General features: G+C 45.3%; 1 protein-coding gene and 1 long non-coding RNA gene across 2 annotated transcripts in view; one reads left to right on the top strand and one right to left on the bottom strand.

Annotated features, from left to right (window-relative positions):
* Nucleotides 1-328: 328 nt before the first annotated feature.
* Nucleotides 329-14123, bottom strand: LOC311603335. The gene is made up of 3 exons (XR_014781054.1): nucleotides 14068-14123; nucleotides 5748-6059; nucleotides 329-446 (listed from the first exon to the last, which is right to left on the bottom strand). It is a non-coding gene; the product is annotated as an uncharacterized lncRNA (long non-coding RNA).
* A 20-nt stretch (nucleotides 14124-14143) lies between these two features.
* The window catches only part of SNX6 (sorting nexin 6), a 33558-nt gene continuing 22968 nt past the window's right edge, over nucleotides 14144-24733 (top strand). The window contains exons 1-2 of the mRNA XM_084792374.1: nucleotides 14144-14240; nucleotides 14386-14433. Coding sequence (XP_084648500.1) covers nucleotides 14235-14240; nucleotides 14386-14433 — 54 coding nt within the window. The 5' untranslated portion in view covers nucleotides 14144-14234. The remainder of the gene's footprint in view (nucleotides 14241-14385; nucleotides 14434-24733) is intronic.

The following is a 24733-nucleotide window of genomic DNA, read 5'->3' on the forward strand; positions in this document are numbered from 1 at the left end:
TTCTGGCTAGGCCCTTTAAAAATTTCCAACACACACACACACACACACACACCAGGAGAAATAAGTGGATCTCTCTCCCTCTCCCTCTCCCTCTCCCTCTCCCTCTCCCTCTCCCTCTCCCTCTCCCTCTCCCTCTCCCTCTCCCTCTCCCTCTCCTCTCTCTCTCTCTCTCTCTCTCTCTCTCTCTCTCTCTCTCTCTCTCACCCCCCTCTCTGTTTGTAGGCCAGGGAGAGTCCTGCATCTGTAATCAGAATGTCGCTCAGACTTCTGTAACATGAAGTACACTTGCTACAGAGCTTTATTTCTTTGTTTACTTTTTTTTAAAGGAGAACAAAGTTTTGAAATAATAGTTGAGATGTCTGTCAGTGGACCTTGAAAGGTGGGGCCTGGGCCTCCATGGGGCTGGAATTACAGATGTGTTGCAGCCACGTGCAGTTGTCTTCAGGCTGTGAGGAGAACCACGAAAAAGAAATGGGTAAAGTTGAATGGATTTTTTTTTTCTCTAGCGCTGATTTTTTCCCCTTTAATGAGAAGTATTGTTTAACCACATGGGACCCGTTGGAAATTGAGTTGCAAAACAAAACCAGCTCAAACTAGCTCCAGAAAAATAGGAATTTAAGAGAATTTCAACTCTACAGCATTTAGGGCATCATGTATATTGCTTCCCTGCTGCTGTGCCAAATCCCTCCAAGCCTGCAGCTGGGATGAGCTCAGTCGGCTTGCCTAGCAAGCCTGTAATTCCAGCACACTGTAGAGGTAGAGACAGCAGGATCAAAAAGCCAAGGTCATGCTCATCCTCATAGTGAGTCCCAGGCCAGGCTAGGCTAATAGGACTCAGGTTTTGTTGTTGTTGTTGGTGGTGGTGGTTTTTAGTTTTTTGGTTTTTCAAGACAAGGTTTTTCTGTGTAGCCCTGGCTGTCCTCAACTTGCTTTTGTAGACCAGGTTGGCCTTAAACGCACAGTGATCTGCCTGCCTCTGCCTCCTAAGTGCTGGGATTAAAGGTGTGAGCCACCACATTCAGGTCCCCCTACCCTTTTTCTTTTCCAAGACAGGGTTTCTCTGTGTAGCCTTGGCTGTCCTAGGCTTGCTTTGTAGACCAAGCTGGACTCCAGTGATCCACCTGCCCCTGCCCGGGCTAGGACTCTGTTTAAAAAAAAAAAAGTGCGGCAGCGACACACACTTTTAAACCCAGCACTTGGGAGGTAGAGGTAGGTGGATCTATGTAACTTCAAGGCCAGCTTGGCCTACATAGTAAGTTCCAGCTTACATAAGTAAGCCAGCCAGGGCTACACAGTGAGACCCTGTTTTAAAACAAAACAACCAAACCAAACCTAAATAAAGCCCCCAAAAGCCAACACCCCAAAACAAAACACTAATAAGTCAGTTGTGAATTGTCAGAGTGCAAAGGAAACTTCACTAAAATTAGGGTCTCCGATCAGGCTGGTGGCAGAGCTGGCTCCTGTGTGGAGACTGCTCTTGTCCTGCTTCAGGTCACTTCTGCCTTCCAGCCACAAACAGTCTTTCTCCCAGTGCTACCTCAGTCCCCTGCTCTGCCTCACTGCCCCACTTGTAAGAAGAGCCTCTGGACTATACAAGGCTCATCTGTATAGTCCAGAAGGCCGTCTGGTCTCCAGGTCTTTATCCCCCCTGCAAACTTACTTGTCCTTTGCCGTGAAAGTCAGTACAGTCGTAGTTGGTGGTGGTTAGGGCCTGGGACAGAGGGTATGCTCATTATCTTGCCCACTCCATTGCGTAACATTAAGCATAGACGTATACTAGGGGGGGTGGGGGTGGGGTTGTTGGGGGGAGGCTGGAGAGATGGCTCAGTGGTTAAGAGCGCCGCCTGCTCTTCCAAAGGTCCTGAGTGTACATGCAAGCAGAGCAGTGTATACATAATAAATAAATAAATAAATAAATAAATAAATCTTTTAAAAAAGAAGTATACGAGCACCGTGGGAGCTCAGAGCTCCGCCTCCCATGTGCTAGGATCAAAGGCATGCGTCACCACCGCCCAGCTAATTCCAAAGAGTTTACTTGATCGTCTAAAGCAGCTGTTCTAAGCCTGTGGGTCACAACACTTTTGGGGCTTGAATGATCCTTTCACTGGGGTCGCCTAAGACCACCGGAAAAAACACATAGATATACACATTATGAATCATTACAGCAGCAAAATTGCAGTTATGAAGAAACAACAAAAAATGATTTTATGGCTAGGGGGTCACCACACCGTGAGGAACCGTATTAAAGGATCGCAGCTTAGGAAGGGTGAGACCCACTGGTGTAGAATATACAGAGACGGTAGTAAATGATTACTAAGGAAGCGAAGGACACCCCAAGACAACTGTGGGCCCTGGGTCTGTGGCATTCCAAGTCTCCCCAGGTTCCACACTCTAATCAGTGTGCAGGGTCTTCAACACGGGGCACTTCAGTTCACAGGACACTTTAGCAACTTGACATTTTTTTTCTTGCCAGTCTGAAGACCAGTCTACCCAGTTGAGGTGGCTCATGTGTTCGTCACGTGACAGGTCTTGCATTCCGTCTCAAGTAGTGCTGTCATTACCTTTGGTCTGCTTATGCCGGGTGCCCTTTGCCTCCACTTCCTCCCACAATGGCACTTTCAGGCTGTCAGTCAAGGACTGCTGCTCCTGCTCCGGGGGAGTTAGACTCCCAGTCTCCACGCAGGCTACACCGTGCCTGTCCCCAGCATCGGCACTCACTTTCTCGGCACATGGCTAACATGGTTCCTATTTAACACAGTAAAGCACACCTTGGCCTCCTGCCTCTGTCCACACGTACCTGCTACAGAGTCCTGGCACTTCTCACTCTTGCCCCCACCCTAAAAGAAGCCAGGCCTGGTGGCACACACCTTTAATCCCAGCACTCAGGGTTTATTTTTATTTTTTTGCATAATAGGCTCATTTAAGGGCAAGGAGTATAGCTCAGTGGTAAAGCACGTACCTAACATTTACAAAGCCCTGGATTTGATCTCTAGTACCACAAAGAAACAACAAAGGACCCAGGTGTGATGGTGTATGCCTGTACTCTTACCTCTAGGAGACAAGAGACTAGTCTGGTCTATATGTTAATCCAAGCAGGGCATGCTGTCTCTTCCCCGTTATGGCTTCCATGTGGGTAAAGCCAGACCCTTGATCATGAAATAGTTTTAGGGTGAGTCTGAGTGAAGCAAAGTGACTGTGATTTGTTAAGGTAAGGTAAGGATTACTACACATTCTAGATTTAAATGGAGGCTTTAGAAAATGGGAGTACACAGTGAAGTGCTTTGCACCCCCCCCCCCATGGATATACATTGCAACTTTTCTTCTTCTTCTTCTTCTTCTTCTTCTTCTTCTTCTTCTTCTTCTTCTTCTTCTTCTTCTTCTTTTTGTTTGTTGAGACAGGGTTTCTCTGTGTGACCTTGGCCATCTTGACTTACTTTGTAGACCAGGCTGGCCTTGAACTCACAGAGATCCACCTGTCTCCCGAGTGCTGGGATTAAAGGCGTGTGCCACCACGCCTGGCTTTTTTTTTTTTTTTTTTTTTTTTTTTTGGGTTTTTTGAGACAGGGTTTCTCTGTGTATTCTTAGCTGTCCTGGGCTCGCTTTGTAGACCAGGCTGGCCTCGAACTCACAGCAATCTGCCTGCCTCTGTTATTTTTTATTTTTATTTTATTTTTGAAACAGGTTCTCATGTAGCATAAGCTGGCCTCAAAGCCAAGGATGACCTTAAACCCTAAACTTAGGATCCTCTTACTTGCACCCCCATGTGCTGGGATGACAGCCATGCCATTAGAACCAGATCCCTGACTATTTAAGTTACAATGTTCCTAGGATAGAATTTACAGCAAAGTTTAAAGATTAAGCAAAGCTTAAAAACAAAACCCAAAAGCTTAATAATTAAATAAAAACATGGTTTACTTAGTTCTCTTATCCTAAAGAATTTCCTTTTGTGAACGAAACTGAAGTGTGGTTTTATGAGGTTTAGATTTAAGGATCACAGGAATGCTAAATAGTAAAACTCAAGGTTACAAACATTCTGGCCCTGCCTGACTAAGCATGGCTTGTTTGAGTAGTCTTTAGGAAAACACACATTATCTCTGTAGGCAACGTGGACATTATCAGTTGTGTTCAAGTTTCTTGACCTTTGGTCAGCAGGAAAGGCAAGCTAGATCCCAGGGTGTTTTCCCTTCTTTTGTGCCCTTATTTAACTGTTTTTTTGTTTGTTTGTTTGGTTGGTTGGTTGGTTTTTCGAGACAAGGTTTCTCTGTGTAGCCCTGGCTGTCCTAGACTCCCTTTGTAGACCAGGCTGGCCTCAAACTCACAGTGATCTACCTGCCTCTGCCTCCCAAGTGCTGGGATTAAAGGCGTGCGTTAACTGTTCTTGTCTAGGGCTACATAGCTATATCCTGTCTCAAAAAACCAACCACCCAACAACAAAAAAGAAGGCAGGATGGTCAAAAGGGAGCCAGCCTAGCCTAGCCTAGTGATGCACAACAGTAGTCCCAGACACAGAGGAGGCTGAGGTAGGATTGTGAGTCTGAGGCCCCACCTTGGAAACATACTGAAACCCTGTCTGAAAACCAAACGGTCCAGGAAGATGACTCGTGGGTAAAGGGGCTTGCTTGACTCTAAGCCAAAGGACCTGTGTTCCACCCCCAGGACCCACACTAGGAGAAAGAAAAGTGACTCTTGAAAGTTGTTCTCTGACTTCCACATACTCTCACTGCCTCCCAATAAATACAGAACTAAGTAAATGTAAAAAAAAAAAAAAAGTTAAAAAAAACATCAAAAGTCAAAGCAGGAAGAACTAAGCAGAATCCTTGGAGTGATGTAAGAAAGAATCATAAAGCCAAGGATGCAGAAGCACAGAGGGCAAGGGCATGCACCTTCTGCAAGTCTCTAGAAGGAGCTAGATCTGCCTGTTAGCATACCTGCCTCCAGGTTGCCTGGCAACCTATGACATCATCACCTGCCTGTCACTTAGGTGTGCCAGGTGCCAGGATATAAAAGGCCAAACATTGTCCCACCTCCTCTCTCTCTCTCTCTCTCTCTCTCTCTCTCTCTCTCTTCTTTCTCCCATGTTTCTACAATAAACTTCTCCATATCATATCTGTTGCCTGGCATCTTAGTTTTTTATTTTTATTTATTTTTTGATTTCTTTGGTTTTTTTTTTTTCAAGACAGGGTCTCTCTGTGTAGCTTTGGCTGTCCTGGATTCACTTTGTATACCAGGCTGGCCTCGAACTCACAGCAATCCACCAGCCTCTGCCTCCCAAGTGCTGGGATTAAAGGTGTATGCCACCGTGCCCAGCTAGTTATTTTTTGAAACAGTGTTTCTCTACGTTATCTTGGCAGTCCTGAACTCACTTTGTAGACAAGGCTGGCCTCGAATTTATAGCAATCCACCTGCCTCTGCTTCCTGAGTGCTGAGATTAAAGGCACGCACCACCAAATCTTATGTTTTAATCATAGCGCTGCCAACTCCTGACTTCAGCCATGTGAGAGGCTTACTGGGGGTAGATGTGGGCACATCATTTCCAGTTGTTGTCCATTGGAATCTCTTACACAGCTGCTCCTGTCTGCAGAAGTGACATCATGAACAAAGAGATCCTGAGAATATCGGACCTGCCTCCTCTATAGACTTTAATGGAAGTTTCTAGACATTGGATACCAAAAGTTAGATAAATGCCTTAGGCTCCACATGAATGACAAACTTAAAGGGGAAAAAAAAAAGAGAAGAGTAATGCACACCTTGGCCACACGGTTCATGTCTTGGTGAATTCTGCACAGCCGAGGTTGGTTTCTTTTGGAAGTTTCTTTCTTCCTCTCAGGTTCTGTTTGTTTAGTTGGTTGGTTGGTTGGTTTTTTGAGACATGGTTTCTCTGTTACACAGAGCCCTGGCTGTCCTGGACTTACTTTATAGACCAGGCTGGCCTTGAATTCCCAGCAATCTGTTTGCCTCTGCCTCTGAAGTGCTGGGATTAAAGGCATGCACTACCGCACCCAGCTTTTTTCCAGAAGTTTTGAAGATTTCCTCAAGCACAGGTAAGGATAGTACCTGTTCTGTTAAATGTAAGAGGGAGAAAGAAATACTCTGAATAACTCTGAATTCAGTGTATGCTGCCCGTTGCTTCTCTAGTGAGAATACACATGATCTGTGTTACTTGCCCTTAGAAAGAGCAGGGTTAAGCCAGGCGTGGTGGTGCACGTCTTTAATCCCAGCACTCGGGAGGCAGAGGCAGGTGGATTGCTGTGAGTTCAAGGCCAGCCTGGTCTACAAAGCGAGTCTAAGATAGCCAAGGCTACACACACAGACCCTGTCTCAAAAAAAAAAAATGCAGGGCTAAGGAAATTATGTAAACAGCAAGATCAAGGAAGGGACTGATTAATCTGGTTGTGGAATTTGAAAGTAAATGATTCAATTCATTTTCGGAAAAGCAGAAATGAAAGCAAGAGGTTTTGGGTACTGGCTCTGGGCTTCTCAGAAAGCCAGGACTGAATTCATCCTAGATGTGGTGAGGAATGGGGACAGACAAAGGATAGAAACTGAGACGAAGAAAGTCTAAGCCTAGGCTTTCTTTTGTCCCCTCTCCCTCCCTCTCTTATTTTTTTCTCTCCCCATTCCATTACCCCTCCCCCACCACTCCCCTCCCCCACTTCTACTCCCTTATTGTTTTGATTGAAAAATCCAAAACCATTCTATTTCACCAACACAGACTCCGGAGCCAGATGTCGTGGTGAAAAATCTGCTTGCTCAGAGAGGCAGAGAAAGCACCCAGCTGACCTTCCTACTCAGCTTACATCCCAATGGAGAAGGCCCAAAATGCTCACTAGCTCAGCTGACAGCCCAGGAGGAAAAGGCCAAGGAGCTGAAGAGCTCAGGAGCCAGAGAGCTAAAAGCTAAAGAGCTAAAGCTAAAATCCCAAGAGTAAAGCCCAAGAGCTAAAAGTGCCAAAGACCTCCTCCTTCTACTTCTCCATACTGTCTTAAATACCCCTCAACTCAGCGTCCCCCCTACGCTCTAACCCCTGTCAGCTGGTTTCTTGCTCCACCTCTCCTGACATAGGGCTAATTTGTTCATTCGATCTCTGGATCACAATGGGATCAGTGACAGATTTTTACATTTCAGTCTCATGAGTCACACTGAGATCAATCTCTTGCAACACTTCCCTTCTCTTCCTATTTGATACAGGTCTTGCTATGTAGCCTGGGACTTATGACTAATGCGTAGACCAGGTTGCTCTTAAACTTGAGGCAATCCTCTTGTCTTAGCCTCCCAAACCGAGGATTACAGGTATGTGCCCACACTGCCTGGCTGTAGAGGTGTTCCGAGTTTTGTCTGAGTCCCCCCGAAGGCTTCTACTTACACCCTGATTTCAGGCCTGCCTCACACTGGGAAGACCTGATACACAGACGAGGCTGCCTCCCAGAGTTTGAGGAAGTCAGGCAGGTTGAGAAAAGAAGAGTTGGCGTTTCCATCATAGCACAGGGAAAACCTCCAGACTTCCCCCTGTCTGATGGAGCGGCACTGATTAGTAAGGGAGCAGCCGGCTGGTACCTCACCTCACAGTGCTCATGTGAGAAACAAGAGCCTCAGCTTGGGCCAGTTAACCTCCAGGCTCTTAGCCTCTTGGGATTCAGGCCTTGAACAAGCGGCTGAGGTACCTATGTAACCAAAGCAGACCTGGCCTCCAGGTTCTTTCTCCCACCATCCCTCAGTCTCTACCTATTACAGGGCATGGCTGACATACCCCACCCTCTACTCTGAACTTTCCAGCCCAGGGTGGGGCTTCCTCTTCCCCAGAGGCTCTTCACTAGATAATCCAGACATTTTGGGTCCCTGTTCTCTCTGCATTTCCCCTCTCTCCTCTCTCCCTGGGGTGTGCTCTCCCCCCATCCCCCACTTTTCTGTTTCCCTTTGCATAGAGATTTCCCTGGCCCATTCCTTTGGGACTAGTAAACCCACCTGAGAGCTGCCCCCAATAAGCCTACCTTTATATACTTTTTGGCAGGGGAGGTTCGAGACAGGGTTTCTCTGTGTAACAGCCCTAGCTGTCCTGGACTCTCTTTGTAGACCAGGCTGGCCTCAAACTCCCCAGAGATCCACCTGCCTCTGCCTCCCAAGTGCTGGGATTAAAGGTGTGCGCCACCACGCCTGACTAAAGATTTATTTATTATTATGTATACAGTGCTCTCCCTGTATGTACACCTTCATACCCTAAGAGGGAATCAGATTACATTATAGATGGTTGTGAGCCACCGTGTGGTTACTGGGACTTGAACTCAGGACCTCCTGAGGAACAGTCAGTGCCTTTAACCACTGAGCCATCTCTCCAGCCCCTTTATATACTTTAATTTGGTTTGAATTGGTTCATTTCATCAGTGGAGAGAATAGCTCCGTAGCCTAGAAATGGGAAATTGGAGAGGAACATTTAGAGATCAAAATTTAGAAATGTAAATTTGGTATTCATTCATTCATTCATTCATTCATTCAAGACAGGGTCTCACTTTATAGCCCTGGCTGTCCTGGAACTTACTATGTCGAACAGGCTGACCTCAAATTCACAGAGATCCACCTGTCTCTGCCTCCCAGGTGCTGGGCCTAAAGGCATGTGACACTACACCCAGCTAAACTTGGTATTTTAGTATTTACAAAAGCAAACCCTATCTTATGTAAGTGGCAAGTCACGACTCAAGTCCAAGCAACTCTGTCTGATTTAAGTCAATGCTTGAAAATCCCATTCTCTAACTTTTCTGCTCATTGTTAAGCCTTGCTGTCTATTTTTCAGCTTTTTCTTGCGTTTTGTTGCCAACTCAATTAAAAATACTTTGCTGAAGGTCTGTTAAGGATTTCTCCCTAGTCTACTGTCATAGTAGACAGACAGCTTTCTTCAGGATTTAAGCGGGACCTGCAGAGATGGCTCAGCAGCTAAGAAGCACTTGCTGCTCTTGGGGAGGACCTGAGTTTGGTTCCTAGCACCCACACTGGGCAGCTCTCAAGCAACTGTAACCCCAGTCCTAGGGCATCGCATCTGCCACCCTCTTCTACCCTTTGCAGGCATGCACATGCTCACATGACTACATGCCTGCACAGATACACACATACTCATAATTAAAGACAAAAATAAACCGTTTGTTTGTTTTGTTTTTCGAGACAGGGTTTCTCTGTGTAGGCTTGGCTATCCTGGACTCAGTTTGTAGACGAGGCTGGCTTCGAACTCACAGAGATCCGCCTCTGCCTCCTGAGTGCTGGGAGGGTGCTTGTGCCACCATGCCTGCCTGAGATAGTCTTTCTATATAGCTCTGGCTGTCCTGGAATTCACTATGTAGATCAAACTGACCTTAAACTTGAATGGACCCACAGGTATCTGGCTCCCAGTGCTGAGATTAAAGGTGTGTACCACAATGCTCTCCTGATAATTACTTCTTATCACTCACAGAATATTGCTTGTGACTTTACCTCAAAAAGGAAAGCTTAGGTATTAGTTAACAACTTTATTATTTTCAAGGACAAGTTCTTTATGCATGTAAGTTTTCTGCTACGGATTATAGCAGCAGTAATTACCATAGATCTTTGTTAGTCATTTTAATTGTGCTACTTGTATTTTCTTTGTTTGTTTTTGGTTTTTTTATTTTGTTTTTTCTAGACAGGGTCTCTCTATGTTATCTTGGCTGTCCTGGACTCCCTTTGTAGACCAGGCTGGCCTCTAACTCTTAGCGATCCACCTGCCTCTGCCTCCCAAATGCTGGGATTAAAGGTGTGTGCCACCACGCCCGGCCGCTACTTGCATTTTCTTTTGTTTGTTTTCAAGACAGGGTTTCTCTGTGTAGTATTGGTTGTCCTGGACATGCTTTGTAGACCAGGCTGGCCTCAAACTCACAGAGATCCCCCTGCCTCTGCTTCCCTGAGTTCTGGGTCTAAAGGCATGCACCATAGCGCCTGGCTGCTACTTGTATTTTTATTTTTATTTATTTTTTATTTATTTTATTTATTTATTTTTTGGTTTTTCGAGACAGGGTCTCTCTGTGTTAGCCTTGGCTGTCCTGGACTCACTTTGTAGACCAGGCTAGGCTTGAACTCACAGCGATCCACCTGCCTCTGCCTCCCGAGTGCTGGGATTAAAGGCGTGCGCCACCAACCCCGGCTGCTACTTGTATTTTCAGTCCCATCCTGTATGTTTTTTATAAGTATGGATTTTAACCTTTTGTCATTTAAAAATTACAATGTCTCTGAGCTGAATGTTGACATTTAAGACTCTTGGATAATGACTGAGGGAGGGCCAGGGAGATGGCCCAGTGGGTAAAGCTGTTTCCCACGCAGAGCTGACATCTTGAGTTCAGGGCTTTGAACACACAGTGGAGGGAGAGAAACAACTCCCAAAAGTTGTTCTCTGACCTCTACATGTGCACTGTAGCACACTCACTCACATCACACTCAAATATTGATAAGTAAGAAGTTTAAAATTAGTGAGTCCAGGAAAGCCAGGGCTGTTATACAGAGAAACCCTGTCTCAAAAAGACAAACAAACAAACAATAACAACAAAAGAAAAAGTAATTGAGGCATCTGAAGTGTTTCTATATGACCCTTCTCAACCTTCATCCTCACAGACAAACATGACTCTGCTGTGAGTTGTTCACAAACCCGGCGCATTAGCTGTAGCCCCACTCCTCTTTCCAAACCTACTCATTACAGGCACCATTATCTTCAACCAAAACAAACAAATTAGCACTTTTTAGTTGTTAACAAATCATTTAAGAACTCTCTTTTTAGCCGGGCGTGGTGGCGCACGCCTTTAATCCCAGCACTCGGGAGGCAGAGGCAGGCGGATCGCTGTGAGTTCGAGGCCAGCCTGGTCTACAAAGCAGTCCAGGACAGCCAAGGCTACACAGAGAAACCCTGTCTCAAAAAAAAAAAAAAAAAGAACTCTCTTTTTAGGTATGTGTATGGCGCAGTGGGGGGAGGCAGGGAAGGAGGATCCCATGTGGCTTAGGCTGCTCTCAAATTCCCTGCGTAGCTGAGGAAGACCTTGAGGTCCTGATCTTCCCGCCTCTACCTTTTAGACTTACAATGTTGGTTTTTGAGACAGGTTTTCACATGTAGCCCAGGCTGTCCTAGAGCTACTAAGTAGGCTATCTGGGCCTCCAACTCACAGCAATTCTCCTGCCTTAGCCTCCGAAGTACTGGGAATACCAATGTGAACCATCACACACACGCTTGGCTCACTAAAACGTTTCTCCTGATAGTTTATCATACCTCATTGATACAGCACACTGCTTCATGGCTCGAAGTTTAGGAGACCATTTTAGGGGTTATGGAGGTGGCTTCAGTCAAAGAAAGACCCTGTGCCATAGAAGTGATTAGCCCTCCTTAGGAGGACACTGGAGGTTGTCTTTTGGCCTCTGCATGTATACATACATGTGCACATACATACAAACATTTTGTTTTGTTTTTAATTTTTATGATTTATTTATTATTATGTATACATAATAATACATGTATACCTGCATGCCGGAAGAGAGCATCAGATGTCACTATAGATGGTTGTGAGCCACCATGTGGTGGCTGGGAATTGAACTCAGGACCTCAGAATGAGCAGCCAGTGCTCTTAACCTCTGAGCCATCTCTCCAACCCCGTGGTGATACATTTTTAAAGGCCTCTTTAGTAGCCATTCAATGCTTGGAGAAAACAGAAACAAAAGACAAAATGTAAAGTCCTCCTTCACACCATTTTGGGGAGGAACAGTCTGACTCAACTCTCCAGGCATACAAAATAACTGCACGAACCAAAAAAAAAAAAAAAAAAAAAAAAAAAAAAAAAAAGCCAAAAAAACCCCCAGTAGGCCGGGCGTGGTGGCTCACACCTTTAATCCCAGTACTCGGGAAGCAGAGGCAGGCGGATCGCTGTGAGTTCGAGGCCAGCCTGGTCTACAAAGCGAGTCCAGGACAGCCAAGGCTACACAGAGAAACCCTGTCTCAAAAAACCAAAACAAACAAACAAACAAACAAACAAAATAACTGCACAGAATTATTAGCAAATTTGCCATTTCTTAGGAGCTTCAACTCAGTGAGATAGGGTGAAGGATGTGGCAAGGTAGGGAGGTATTCAAATAGGAAGGGCTTAGAAGTGTAGGCTGATCGGTCTGGACCATTAAGGAGTGGTGGTGGCTCATTAAGATAACTGAGAGGGGCCGGGCATGGTGGCCCGCGCCTTTAATCCCAGCACTCAGGAAGCAGAGGCAGGCAGATCGCTGTGAGGTCGAGGCTAGCCTGGTCTACAGAGTGAGTTCCAGGACAGCTAAGGCTCCACAAATAAACTCTGTCTCAAAAAAAAAAAAAAAAAAAAAAAAAAGGAAAAGAAGTCATTCACATCTGTGGTATAGGATAACAACAGTAGCTGTGTACAATATGGAAAAATTAGGAGCTATTGAGTAGTGATGGAACACATCTATAATCCTAGCATTTAGGAGGCTGAGGCAGAAGGATCACAAATCTGAGGGCAAGAGAAGAAGGGGAGGGTACAGCCTGAGGAGTCTGGAAGAGCCTAGAGCAGGAAGAGAAAGACTGAACGTGGCCAAAAGCTTGGACCAGGCCAGCAGAGGAGGTGTAGGGGGTGGGGTGGGAAGAGTGAAAGAGGAAGGGAAGAGAGAGCCAAGAGGACCAGGAGACAGAAAGAGAGCCAAAGGAGAAGAGAGTGCATGGCCCTAACGGCTTACAGGAATGAGAAGCCGAGGGAGGCAAGGCCAGGAGCTGCAGAGTTTAGGTAGGGAGCATGGTGAACTGAGCTGGGCGGGGCCAGGACACCGGCATGGACTCTGGACCAGACACTTGGAATGCTGAGAGAGCCTGGAGGCCTGCATGCACTGTGACTTGCTAAATAAGCACCACAGCCATTTGCTTGGAGGTTTTGTTGTTGTTGTTGTTGTTGTTGGTTTTTTAAAAAATCTGACATTCCAGATTTATTATTGATGATAAGGGTCACTGCACTCTCTTCTGTAACTGCTTCTATGCTGAAATTAGAGTGTCATTGTTGGGGCCCAGGGAGGTTGGGGGTGCTAGTAAGGCCAGGGGTGGGGAGAGAATTCAGGCCAGGGGATGGAGACATACATGTATCTGTGTGGGAAGGGAGGTGGAGAAAAGGAATCAATCGTGGCATTTGTTTGCACGTGAGGAGTGAGGAAGATGAAGGATACGAATAGGACAGGCTTCCGGTTAGAACCTTTGAAGTGATGACGTCATTAAATCAGTGGGGACACAAGGATTGCTTGGGCGTTCCTTTGCAGAGGTGAGAGATAGTATGTTAGAAATACTTTTTTCTTGTGAATGGATGGCTGTCAAAGGACAACCTGCAGTACCTTTCTACCTTGTGGGTCAGTCTTGGGGACTGAACTCATGTCACTAGGCTTAGCAGCAAGTACTTTTCCTCACCGCTAAACTATCATGCTGGGCGGAGGAATTATTCCCTTTTTGTTGTTTATTCTAGGCAGGGTTTCTCCGTGTAATAGCCCCGGTTGTCCCAGACTCACTTTGTAGATCAAGCTGGCCTTGAACTCACAGCGCTCCGCCTGCCTCTGCCTTCCTGAGTGCTGGGATAAAAGCTTACGCCACCATGCCCAGCTGATTTCCATGTTTTGAAGTGTCTGGTGCTAGCCAGCTGAACAGTTAGATCAGGTCTCGGGACTGTTTCTTAGTATAAAGGCAAGGAATACTCTTATAATGAGAGCAGCTCGTTTGGTTTGTTTTATAAGTGCTCAGTCATTAGCACTCTGAACTGAGGTATTTATTACTTCCCCAGCAGTAAAAAGCTTCATTATAGCCCCTGTCTGCGTACTGTGCGCAGGCTCTTGGTTCCTGAAACTTCCACAGGCAATATGGTATTAATGGTGACTAATCATCAAGTAGCTCGATACAATGAGAAGAACATTTACTGTGGCTTCCTGGGGGCGCTTGCACAGTTTTTCTGGGGCCCTCGGGGGTAAAGGAAGTGGACAGCTCTCCCGGTGGCCCTTGGGCCTTCCCAAGCTTTGAGCTGGCCAGCAGGGAGCTGTGACTACTGCTCCGGGTCCTCTTACCTGACTCAAAGACTCTTGTGTCCTCCACCCTCTCACCCCCCACCCCGTCCTGCGCGCGGGCAGGGGGCGGGACTGGCGCTCGGCTCCTCCCTCCGCCCCACCCGCGCGGCCCGCTCGGTTCGTGGCCTTGCTTGTGCGTCTGCGCGAGCCCTGGACTCGAAGCAGCCATGATGGTGGGTGTTCACGGCGGCGCCGAACTCGGGGCGCGCGGTGGGGGCGGCGGGCGCGGGGACGGCGCGGGCCGGGCGCTAATGTCTCTCTTTGTGTCTCCCTCTTCCCTTCCTCCCCCTCGATGTGCCGGGCCCGCCGACTCCGCAGGAAGGCCTGGATGACGGCCCCGACTTCCTCTCGGAGGAAGACCGCGGAGTAAGTTGTGTCTTCTCTCGCCTTGGACCCTCGGTCCCATCCTCGCCGTGGCCTGAGGAGGGGTCCCAGGCTGCGCTGCGCCCTGCGCCGCCCTTCCGACCTCCGCCGCTTGCGCCCCGCCCTTCTGCAGCCATTCTTCCCTGGGGTCCCGTGCTTCTCGGTTCCGCGGGTCCCGCGGCCGCTTTCTCGACCTGGGCAAGCAATCTGTTCCTGTGCGGAGCCCTGCTCTTCCCAGGCCCCGCTGCAGGTGGGGTGGCGAAGGTGGATGGAGGTCGGGTTGGAACGCCCCCATCCTCGACTCTTTGGCCCAGGAAACCCATTCTCAGACCTTCCCCATGGTACCGTCAGAATCTTCTTTCTGTGCCTTTCTGGAACCCCGTTTCCCCTTTTTTCTGCCGAATGGTATGGATTTAGTCTAAATTTACTCTTGTAATGATTTTTTTTGCAATCAGCAAATCTCAGTTGAGCCCTAACAGATTCTGTAAAGAACTGGTAGCCCTCAGTGGCTTTACTTTTTCAAGTATAACCCCCAATCTCCATCCTTTTAAAGGTTCTCTGGGTATTGTTTCCCATCTCTAGCACTATTGAAGTTTGACTTAGAAAACAATAATTTATATAATTAAGATGTACAGCCTGATATTTCCATGCTTGTAGAGGTTGTGAAATGATTACCATTGTCAAGTTAATCAGCATATACCTCACCCAGGTACCTTCAGTTTCTATCTGATGAGAATACTTGGTCTACGCTCAGCAAGTTTCAAGTATGCATTATTATTAATCACATTAAGTATCCAGAACTTGAGTCTGAAAGTTTGTATCCTTTGACCACCCGCCACTGTTCCCCATCCCAGCGCCTTGTAGAAAGCTCTGACTTCTCCCTCCCTGCGCCCCATTTGTCTTTTAGTGAAGGGTAACAGTGCATGTAGTGACTTGTACAAGTGCTGAATTGAAAAATACTGATACTGATGTGTGATTGCCAGTAAGCAAAGTTCTAGTGTCACCTACCATTTTGCCATTTAACAGCTCACACTTACTTTTTATGCTTTTTTTTTTTTTTTTTTTTTTTTGATACGTTTCCAAGTAGCCTGGGTTGGCCTGGAGCTTAAGGCATTTTTTTCTGCCTCTGCCTTCCAAGTGTGGATTACAGGTGCAAGACACCCAGCCTAGTTTTTACTTTTGTTTTCCATTTTGCTTTTATTCATCCTAAACAATGTGAGAGATACAGGTGTTGGAGATAGAAGCTAGACATTGCAGGCGTTGTCGTTGGTAAGACATTAGGAGTTGATGAGCTAGCTGGTCATGATGGTTTATTCTTCCAATCCTAGCACTCTAGGGGACAGAGGCAGGCGGATCTCTGAATTAGAGTCATAGCCAATTCCAAGTCAGCAAGGGCCAACTAGTAAGACCCTGGGAAGAAAGGAGTTTAAGGATTCTATGTCTGTGCGTGCGTGCGTGCGTGCGTGCATGTGTGTATCTGTGTGCAGGTGCTTGTGGAAGCCAGAAGGCGTCACAGTCTGAGGCTGGAGTTACGGGTGGTTGGGAGCAGTCTGTGGATGCTGGGAATTGAACTCAGGTCTCTGTAAGAACAGTGTGCTCTGAGTCCTGAAGCCATCTCACCAGCCCCTGAAGCAGAGGGGCACACACTACTGCTCATCCCTTTTCTTCCTCCACATAGTCCCCTTGCTGCTTCCATGTCATACATGTATTCTGTTACAGAGAACAACTTAGAGCAGCCAGCTCTCTCCTTCCGCCTTTTACATGAGTTCAGGGATTAAACTCAGGTTGTTAAGCTTACTCAGCAAGCACTTAGTTTACTTACTGTCAAGGTTAGGGTTTAATAAAGACAATATTTTAACACAGGCTTAAGCATGACAGTTGAGAAAGAGCCACTCTCCCGGACAGACAGACAGACACGCCCAAGAGCATGGGATGTGAGCTTCTATATAAAGTCTCATACTGTGGATATAGGCTCACCAGGACTCACATGAATATGATTTCTGATTTTTAAAACTTCTAGTTACTACAAAACAGTGTGTGTGTGTGTGTGTGTGTGTGTGTGTGTGTGTGTGTGTGTAATTCTTGGATAAGACAATTAGAATTTACTAATTGTGTTCTGGGTTTTGTTTTATTTGATGTTGGGAGGTCTCATTTTGTAGCTATGGCTAGCCTGGAACTCACAGATACTTGCTTGCCTCTGCCTCCCCAGTACTAAGATTAAAGGCATGTGCCACTGCCTGGCATATTTTGGATTTTAAGGGAAAAGGACTGGGGTTGTAAATCTGGTGAGTGTACTTGCCTAGCATGGGTAAGACCTTCACCTCAATCCTTGGTACTGGAAATAAAATAGGAGAAACGAGATGAAAGAGATTAGTTTTAGTTCAGTTAAACTGATTGTTCTTAAAGCATGTAGTCTTTTTTAGATTAAAAATAAAAAGTCTTTTGTGTGTACCATAAAAAGGAAACAGTCAGGCAGGGGTGGTGCACACCTTTAATCCCAGACTTGAGAGGAGGAGTCAGGTGGATCTCTGTGCTTTCGAGGCCAGCCTGGTCTACAGCCTGGCCAGCCAGGACAGCCAAGGCTACACAGAGAAACTTTGTCTTGAAACAAACAAACAAACAAAGTATAAAAAGAGCAAACAGGATTTGTTCATCAAAAGTGTTAATTTTATTTAAAAAAAAAAGTTTTTATATCAGTGACATGAAAGGTGGAATGTTTTCTAATGCATAATTTGTTTTCATGGCCTTTTGCCTTCATAAGATTTGTGTACAGGGCCAGGCAGTGGTGGCGCATGCCTTTAATCCCAGCACTCGGGAGGCAGAGGCAGTCGATCGCTGTGAGTTTGAGGCCAGCCTGGTCTACAAAGAGAGTCCAGGACAGCCAAGGCTACACAGAGAAACCCTGTCTCAAAAAAAAAAAAAAGTTGTGTACAGAACTCAAAGTACTTGGATGATATGTCTGAGAACTTTTCACATGTCCAAAAATTAGAAGGAGAGGAAGCAAAGAGCACAGCTGACCAGGGGGTTAGTGTAGAATGTTGTAAGTGAAAATGATTTTATTTATTTTTAGTAGAGCAAATATTGATTGATTGATTGATTATTTATTTATTTTGAGAGGGTTTCTCTGTAATAGCCCTAGCTATCCTGGAACTCTCACTACTTCCTAAAACAGTTCTTTTTGGAGATTTAGGCTTTTTTTTTTTTTTTTTTAACATTTTACTTCTTTTTTTGTGCACGAGGCATGCCACGGAATGCATGCAGAGGCCCTAAAGAGGGCAGCTCGTGAGAACTGGTTTTTTGTTTTGTTTTGTTTTTTCCTTCTTCTCCATCCTCTGCATCGCAGGGCTTGAACTCAGGTCTTCAGCCTCAGTGGAACCATCTTGCAGTCCAAAATTTCTAACTCATGTTTTTTTCCACTTAGGGGAGGGGAAACCAAACCCAGTCACATAACTGTGCTGGACAAGCTCTGCCCTTGAGCTACACCTCCAACTTGTGTTTGGTTTGAGTATTTGTTTTTCCACTTTCATACTAAAAAGTTTCATCCAGGGTTATTATTCCTCCTTGGAACCCCTTTCACTCTCTGGAGTCTTTCTCACTTTTCCTTAATAAATCAACATTTGGATTGGGTGTGGTGGCGCACACCTTTAATCCAAGCACTTGGGAGGCAAAGGCAGGCTGAGGCCAGCCTCATCGTCCTGTCTACCCAGTATAGCCAAGGCTACACAGAGAAACCCTGTCTTGAAGTAGAGTGAGTGTGTATACATGGGGGCACATATGCCATGGCACACTTACGGAGGTCAGAGGACAGTGTGGGCCCTGGGAGCAAGCTCTGGTCATTGGGCAGGCACCTTTACTGTGAGCCATCATGTTGGCTCCTCTGTGAAATCTTTACTGTACCCCCTTTATAGTTGAGAAATTGAAAACTTGTGAAGAACTTTAGTAGTTTGGGGTCACACAACATGGAGTAAGAGCTGGATTTTAATGCCTTGATTCTGCCAGCTAGTACATGTGTTTCTCAAGCATTCTTGAAATACGTTTGGATCATGTTGGTTGTAGTAGTGTGTGCCTGTAATCCCAGCATTTGACAGGAGGATTGCCTTGAGTTCCAGGGTGGACTATGTTAACGTAGAGAGTGCTGGGACAGCCTAGACTACAAATCGAGCTCATATCTCAACCCCTGCCCAAGAAAAGACTTGCATCAGAGTCACCTGGTGTCCTGGATGAGGTAGTGCATTCCTATGGCACTCTAGAAATTGAAGTGGACGAGGGTCAACTAGTTCAAGGACACCCTGGGCTAGAAAGACCCTATCTCAAAAAAGGTCCAGCCAAGCCAGAATCACTTGGGGTGTTTGAAAAGCAAAACAAACATTTTGGGGTCTTTGTCCTAACTAAATCAGAACCTCTTGGTTGGAGAGGACAACCACTGTTTAAATTTATTTTAGGACTTTAAAAAAAAAAAAGACAGGGTCTATCTGTGTAGCCTTGGCTGTCCTAAACTTACTTTGTAGACCAGGCTGGCCTCGAACTCACAGAAAGCCACCTGCCTCTGCCTTCTGAGTGCTGGGATTAAAGATGTGCGATACCATGACCAGCTCCGTAGTCAGATTTTAAGGCATGGTGGTTCTTGTTTAGACTTTAGATCAGTGGTTCATGACCTCTTGGGGGGGAAGAAAATCTAAGGACCCTTCCACAGTGTTTGCCTAAGACCATTAGAAAACAGAGATGTTTATATAACGATTCACAACAGAGGCAGAATAACAGTTACGAAGTAGTAACACAAATAGTGTTATGGTTGGAGGGGGTCACCACAGCGTGAGGACCTATATTAAAGGGTTGCAACGTCAAGAAGATTGACTGAGAACCTTCCTGCTTTCGATCACCTACCTTCACATTGTATTTATTTGGTGTTTATTTTGTGTGGGGGACACATGTGTGAGGTCTAATGGGAGTTGGCTCTCTCCTATCAAGTTGTTGGCTGGGCTCCTTCACCCACTGAGCTGTTGCACCAGCCCAGCCCTCTTCCCTTTAACTCCTCTCAGACTCTTCTGTTTTATTTTTCAAATAGGTTTTCCTATGTAGCCCCCCCCCAAAAAAAAAATCCTAGTTTTCCTGCCTCACCTTCCCTGTATTGGGACTGCCTGTGTGAGCCATCACACCCAGTTTTTGAAAAGTATAAAGTGAACATTTGATTTGTGTTGCAAAAAGAGACATTAAAGATTCAGAAATAACACAGGCATATAGGGCAATAAGTAAGTAAAACTAAAGCCAGTATTTTAAAGTAAATCTTTAAAAGCAGACAGGTTTCCATGATGGTATTTTTATCAGCTCTGATGAAAAGAAAATGTTTTTCAGTAGCAAAAAAGAAGGCTTAAAGTAGTATTAGCTGGATGTAGTGATACATAGCTGTAGCCCATGCTTTTGGGAGAACTGAGGCAGAGGGATGGCTGGCCTGGAGTGTGAGACTTAACCCCGCCCCGCCCCTCCCCCCAAAAAAGTTAAAAGACAAAACAAAACCTTAGAGTATGGGAAGCTGTTGGCTAAGCTTTGTTTTCTTTAGCCCCACCTCTTCAGAGGTCACACACAGAGAAATAAAGGACAGTAACATATTATTTAATAAACAAATGAGTCCTTTGAACTGGGTGAACTTTGTTTTGATGTGCAGTGCATATCAGAGTGATGGCCTAATTCGCTTAGCATGTGGTTTCAATTCTAAATGGCATGCTGTTTTAAAAAATGACTTTAGGCTGGGTGTGCTGGCACACGCCTGTGATCCCAGCACTGGGGAGGCAAAGGCAGGGGCAGGCGGATCACTGAGTTTGAGGCCAGCCTGGTCTACAAAGGGAGCCCAGGACAAGCAAGGCTACATAGAGAAACCCTGTCTCAAAAAGAAAGACTTTAGAGTTCGGTAGTGGGGTGACACATGTCTTTAATTCCAGCGCTTGGGAGGCAGAGGTAGGCAAATCTGAGTGTGAGTACAGCCTGGTCTACAGAGTGAGTTCTAGGACAACCAGAGCTATACAGGGAAACCCTGTCTCAAAGCTCACCCTCCCCTGCAAAAAAAGAAAGAAAAAGAAAAAAATGACTTTAGGTTGGTCAGTTGCATCATCTGGCCTCCTAGTCCTACCCTTCCTCTGCATTCCTTGTCTTGTTATCACTTTACAGTTGTGCAAAGAACTCTGAATCATACATATATCCTCATATCAGAACAATCACCGAGCCCAACTTCACCTTGGAAATATTTGCTCTATCTTTAAAAAAAAAAAAGTTTAAAACTTTTTTTATTGTTACTGAAAGTATGGTGGCCAGAGGACAGGTCCATGAAGTTGGTTCTACCTTCGATTTTTACATGGGGTTCCAGAGATAGGTCATCAGGCTCGCGCTGTTAAGTGACCTGGTGTGGGAAGGAAAAGCTTTATTTGGCTTACAGGGTATCAAATCCATCAGTGAGGGAAGGCAGGCGGAGCTCAAGGCAGGAACCTGAAACAGGTGGGGACGAATGCTGCTTTCTGGCTTGCTCAGCAGCTTTACTTACACAGCCCAGGCTCACCTGAGTAGGAATGGCTCCACCTACAGTGGGCTAGTCTGACAGAGTCTGTTCCTTAGTTGAAGTTTGCTCTTCTCCAGTGACTCCTAATTTGTGTTAAGTTGACAAAAACTAGCACAAGTGGCCGGTGCCTTCATCCACTGAGGCATCTCATTGGTTCTGCCCTTCTTATCTATAGCTTTGGTGTTTTTCTGGATTGTAGCAGTACAATCTTTCTGTTTTCCATGTACCCTCTTTGTTTACTTACAGTTTCATAATTAAAATTATTAAATCATTTCACTTTCCAAAAGTACTTCCTTGTACTCCATTCCTTTTGGAGTAAGATCCAAACATCTTATGCTGAATTTACCAACCCTTTGTGGCTGGCCAATCCATATCCCTCCCAGCCCATACAGACTTCGTCTGCTTGTCTTTTAGGAAGCACTTCCACACCTGCCTACTACGTGTATGCGTCCCAATGCTGTAGGGTGTTCGACGTACACATTTTCTTTGCCTGGAAATTCTGTTTTTAAAACCTGGCACAGGGCTGGAAAGATAACTCACATTAAGGGCATTGACTTCTTCCAGAGGTGTCCTGAGTTCAATTCCCAGTAACCACATGGTGGCTCAGGACCATCTATAATGGTATCTGATGCCCTTTTCTGGCCTGCAGGTATACATGCAGGCAGGGCACTGTATACATAATAATACATTAGTAAATTAAAACCAAAACAAAACCTGGCATACATATTTGCATTATTTCTGTGCCTATATAGTATTTACACAGATTCAGAAAGATTAAACAACTGGTTATAGTCATGTACAGCTAGTAGGAGCTATAGTCAGGCACACTATTTAGCTTCAGGGTCTGGGCTCTTAACCTTTTTGATGTCACCAAAATAAACTACTGAATACTGATCTAGAATATTGTAGAATCTGAGAGAAAGGGAGGAGTGCTACCAGAAAGAAGCCAGGCAAGGTGGCACATGCCTGTAATCCCAGTATTTGGGAGGCAAAGGCAGGAGGATCGCTGTGAGTTCAAGGCTAGCCTGGTCTAAAGCAAGTCCAGGACAGCCAAACAGCCAAAGCTACACAGAGAAACCCTGTCTCGAAAAACCACAAAAAAAAAAAAAAAAAAAGGAAAGAAAAGAAAAGAAAGAAAGGCAGATGGCTACCTTTATGAACCTTGTCACCTGTGTGCTGAGAACTGGACTTGGGTTTGTGTGTGTGTGTGTGTTTTCGAGACAGGGTCTTTCTGTGTTAACCTTGGCTGTCCTGGACTTGCTTTGTAGACCAGGCTGGCCTCGAACTCACATCGATCCACCTGCCTCTGCCTCCCGAGTGCTGGGATTAAAGGCATGCGCCACCACGCCCGGCTTGGACTTGGGTTTTTTGCAAGAGCAATGAATGCTCTTAACTACTGAGATGCCTCTCCAGCTCCTATTTTTATTTGTTTTTAAAGCACTTTATTTTTTTTAAGGTAAACATATAATTGAAATTAGTACACATTCTAGACTGTTCTGTGTATGTGTTTAGGTGAAATTCAACTTGGAATAATTAGGATGCTCACTTATACCAACAAATGATGGCAACTTGATCAAGTTAGTAAAAATTACAGACTTGGCTACCTGGACATAATATGTAGGGAAATTATGGGCAGATTGGTATATAAAATACATGAAAAAAGTTTATTATTAGCATACATAATAATAGATTTCATTATGGCATTTTTTTTCTTTCTTAAAAAAGGAGATTACATGTATTTATTTTGTGTGTAAGGCAGGTGTTCTCCACCACACCTGCCTATAAGGTTTGTTTTTCAGTATGTGTTTATGTGCTTGTACAAATGCCTGCAGTGCAGGTACCTCTGAAAGCCAGAAGAGGGCGTTGGGTCTTCTGGGATTATCAGCAGTTAGGAGCTACCATGTGAGTGCTATAAATCAAACTCTTGTCCTCAGCAAGTACTCTTAAATGGCTGAGTGATCTCTTCAGCCCAAGGTCTTTAAATTTTTATTTATTGATTGATTGATTGATTTATGTGTATGTTTTGACACAGAGCTTGCTGTGTAGATCAAACTGGCCTCATTCATATTCTCTGGTATCTACCTGGCTCTGCCTCTAGTGCTTGAATTAAAGTCATGTGCCACCTCCTTGGCCTTTACATTTTTTAAAATGATACTGTATTTTTGTTGCTTAATTTTCATGTCCTTCTCTTATGAACAGCAGCACAAATGTTTAACCTTCTCTCTAACTAAAAGTACAAAGTTTATTGGTCTAAATAAAGATTAAACCAGTTAAAGTCTAATTAGAAATTTAATTGGGGTGGGTGTGGGGTAGAGGTGTGGCACACACCGTTAATCCCAGCTCTCGGGAGGCAGAGGCAGTTGGATCTGTGAGTTCGAGGCTGGCCTACAAAGAAAGTCCAGGAAAGCCCTGTCTTGAAAAACTTTAATAATAACAATAATCAGCAGCAGCAACAACTAGTGATCACAGGATCTGCATTAAGTCTTTCCCTTAATAAAACCTAGGGACTGGAGAGATGGCTTTGAGGTTAAGAGCACTGGCTGCTCTTCCAAAGGTTCAGTTCCTAGCAACCACATGGAGCTGTACAGCCGTCTATAATATGATCTGATGTCCTCTTCTGATTTTTGTTTTGTTTTGTTTTTCGAGACAGGCTTTCCCTGTGTAGCTCTGGCTATCCTGGGCTCATTTTGTAGACCAGGCTGACCTTGAACTCACTGCATTCCACCTGCCTCTGCCTCCCAAGTGCTAGGATTAAAGGTATGAGGCCCAGCTGATGTCCTCTTCTAGTCTGCAGTTGTATATGCAGGCCCAGCACTGTATACATAATAATAAAAAAATAAATATTTTTTTAAAAAGAAAGAAAAAATTTTCTGTGTAATACTAAAAAAAAAATGTAGTTAAAATGTAGCTTTATCATTAACTGAAAGATCTATTTCAGGTATGTTAAAATATAAAAATGTTCATTGAACTCTGTAAGCATAAAAACACATACCAGATTGTCAATGGTGGTGCAGCCATTTAGCCTCAGCACTTGGGAGGTGGAAGCAGGCAGATGATATAGATCTCTGTGAGTGTAAGGTCAGCCTGGTCTACAAAGCAAATTCCAGGACAGCCAGGGCTACCCAGAGAAACCTTGTCTTAAAACCCAGGAGGGGGAAAGGCACTGAAACACTATAGCAGATCACCCTCCAGTGAATTTTTGTGCTGATGTGGCACACCTGAGATAAGAAGCAGCCGTAAAGCACTGGCTTACCACAGGCAAGGGTCAGTGCTGGCATCCCGGCTCACCTGCCCCCAGCTTGTACATGTCTGTACCAGAAAAACAACAAAACAGAGAAATGCAAAGTTATTCTCCAAACTGTAGTGTGCTTAGGGTGTTGCAACAGATCTCCACAAATGGGTTGAAACAACAGTAATTTAGTCTCACAATTCCAAAGGACGGAAATTAGAAATCAGCATTCCTGCCCCGAGGCCCAGGTGACTTCACTCCAACTTGAAAGTGGCTGCCTGCAATGCCTCCTGGTGGTAGCGATGCTCTGATCTTTGCAGACGTGTTGTCTTCTCTCAGTTGTCCTCAAAAAGAGGTTGTTCTTGCTTTGAGACAGTTTCACCTGCTTCTGCCTCCAGAGTTCAGGGACTGCCGCTCCAGGTTGTTTGTCCTTCAAGATTTAAGGTACACCTAGATAAGTCAGGATAATCTTATCTGGAAAAACCCTAATTGAATCATATCTGTAGAGTCCTTTGGTCACATACAGC

This window comes from Acomys minous (genome assembly GCF_964271855.1).
Source record: "Acomys minous genome assembly, chromosome: 8".
NCBI classification, from domain to species: Eukaryota; Metazoa; Chordata; class Mammalia; order Rodentia; family Muridae; genus Acomys; species Acomys minous.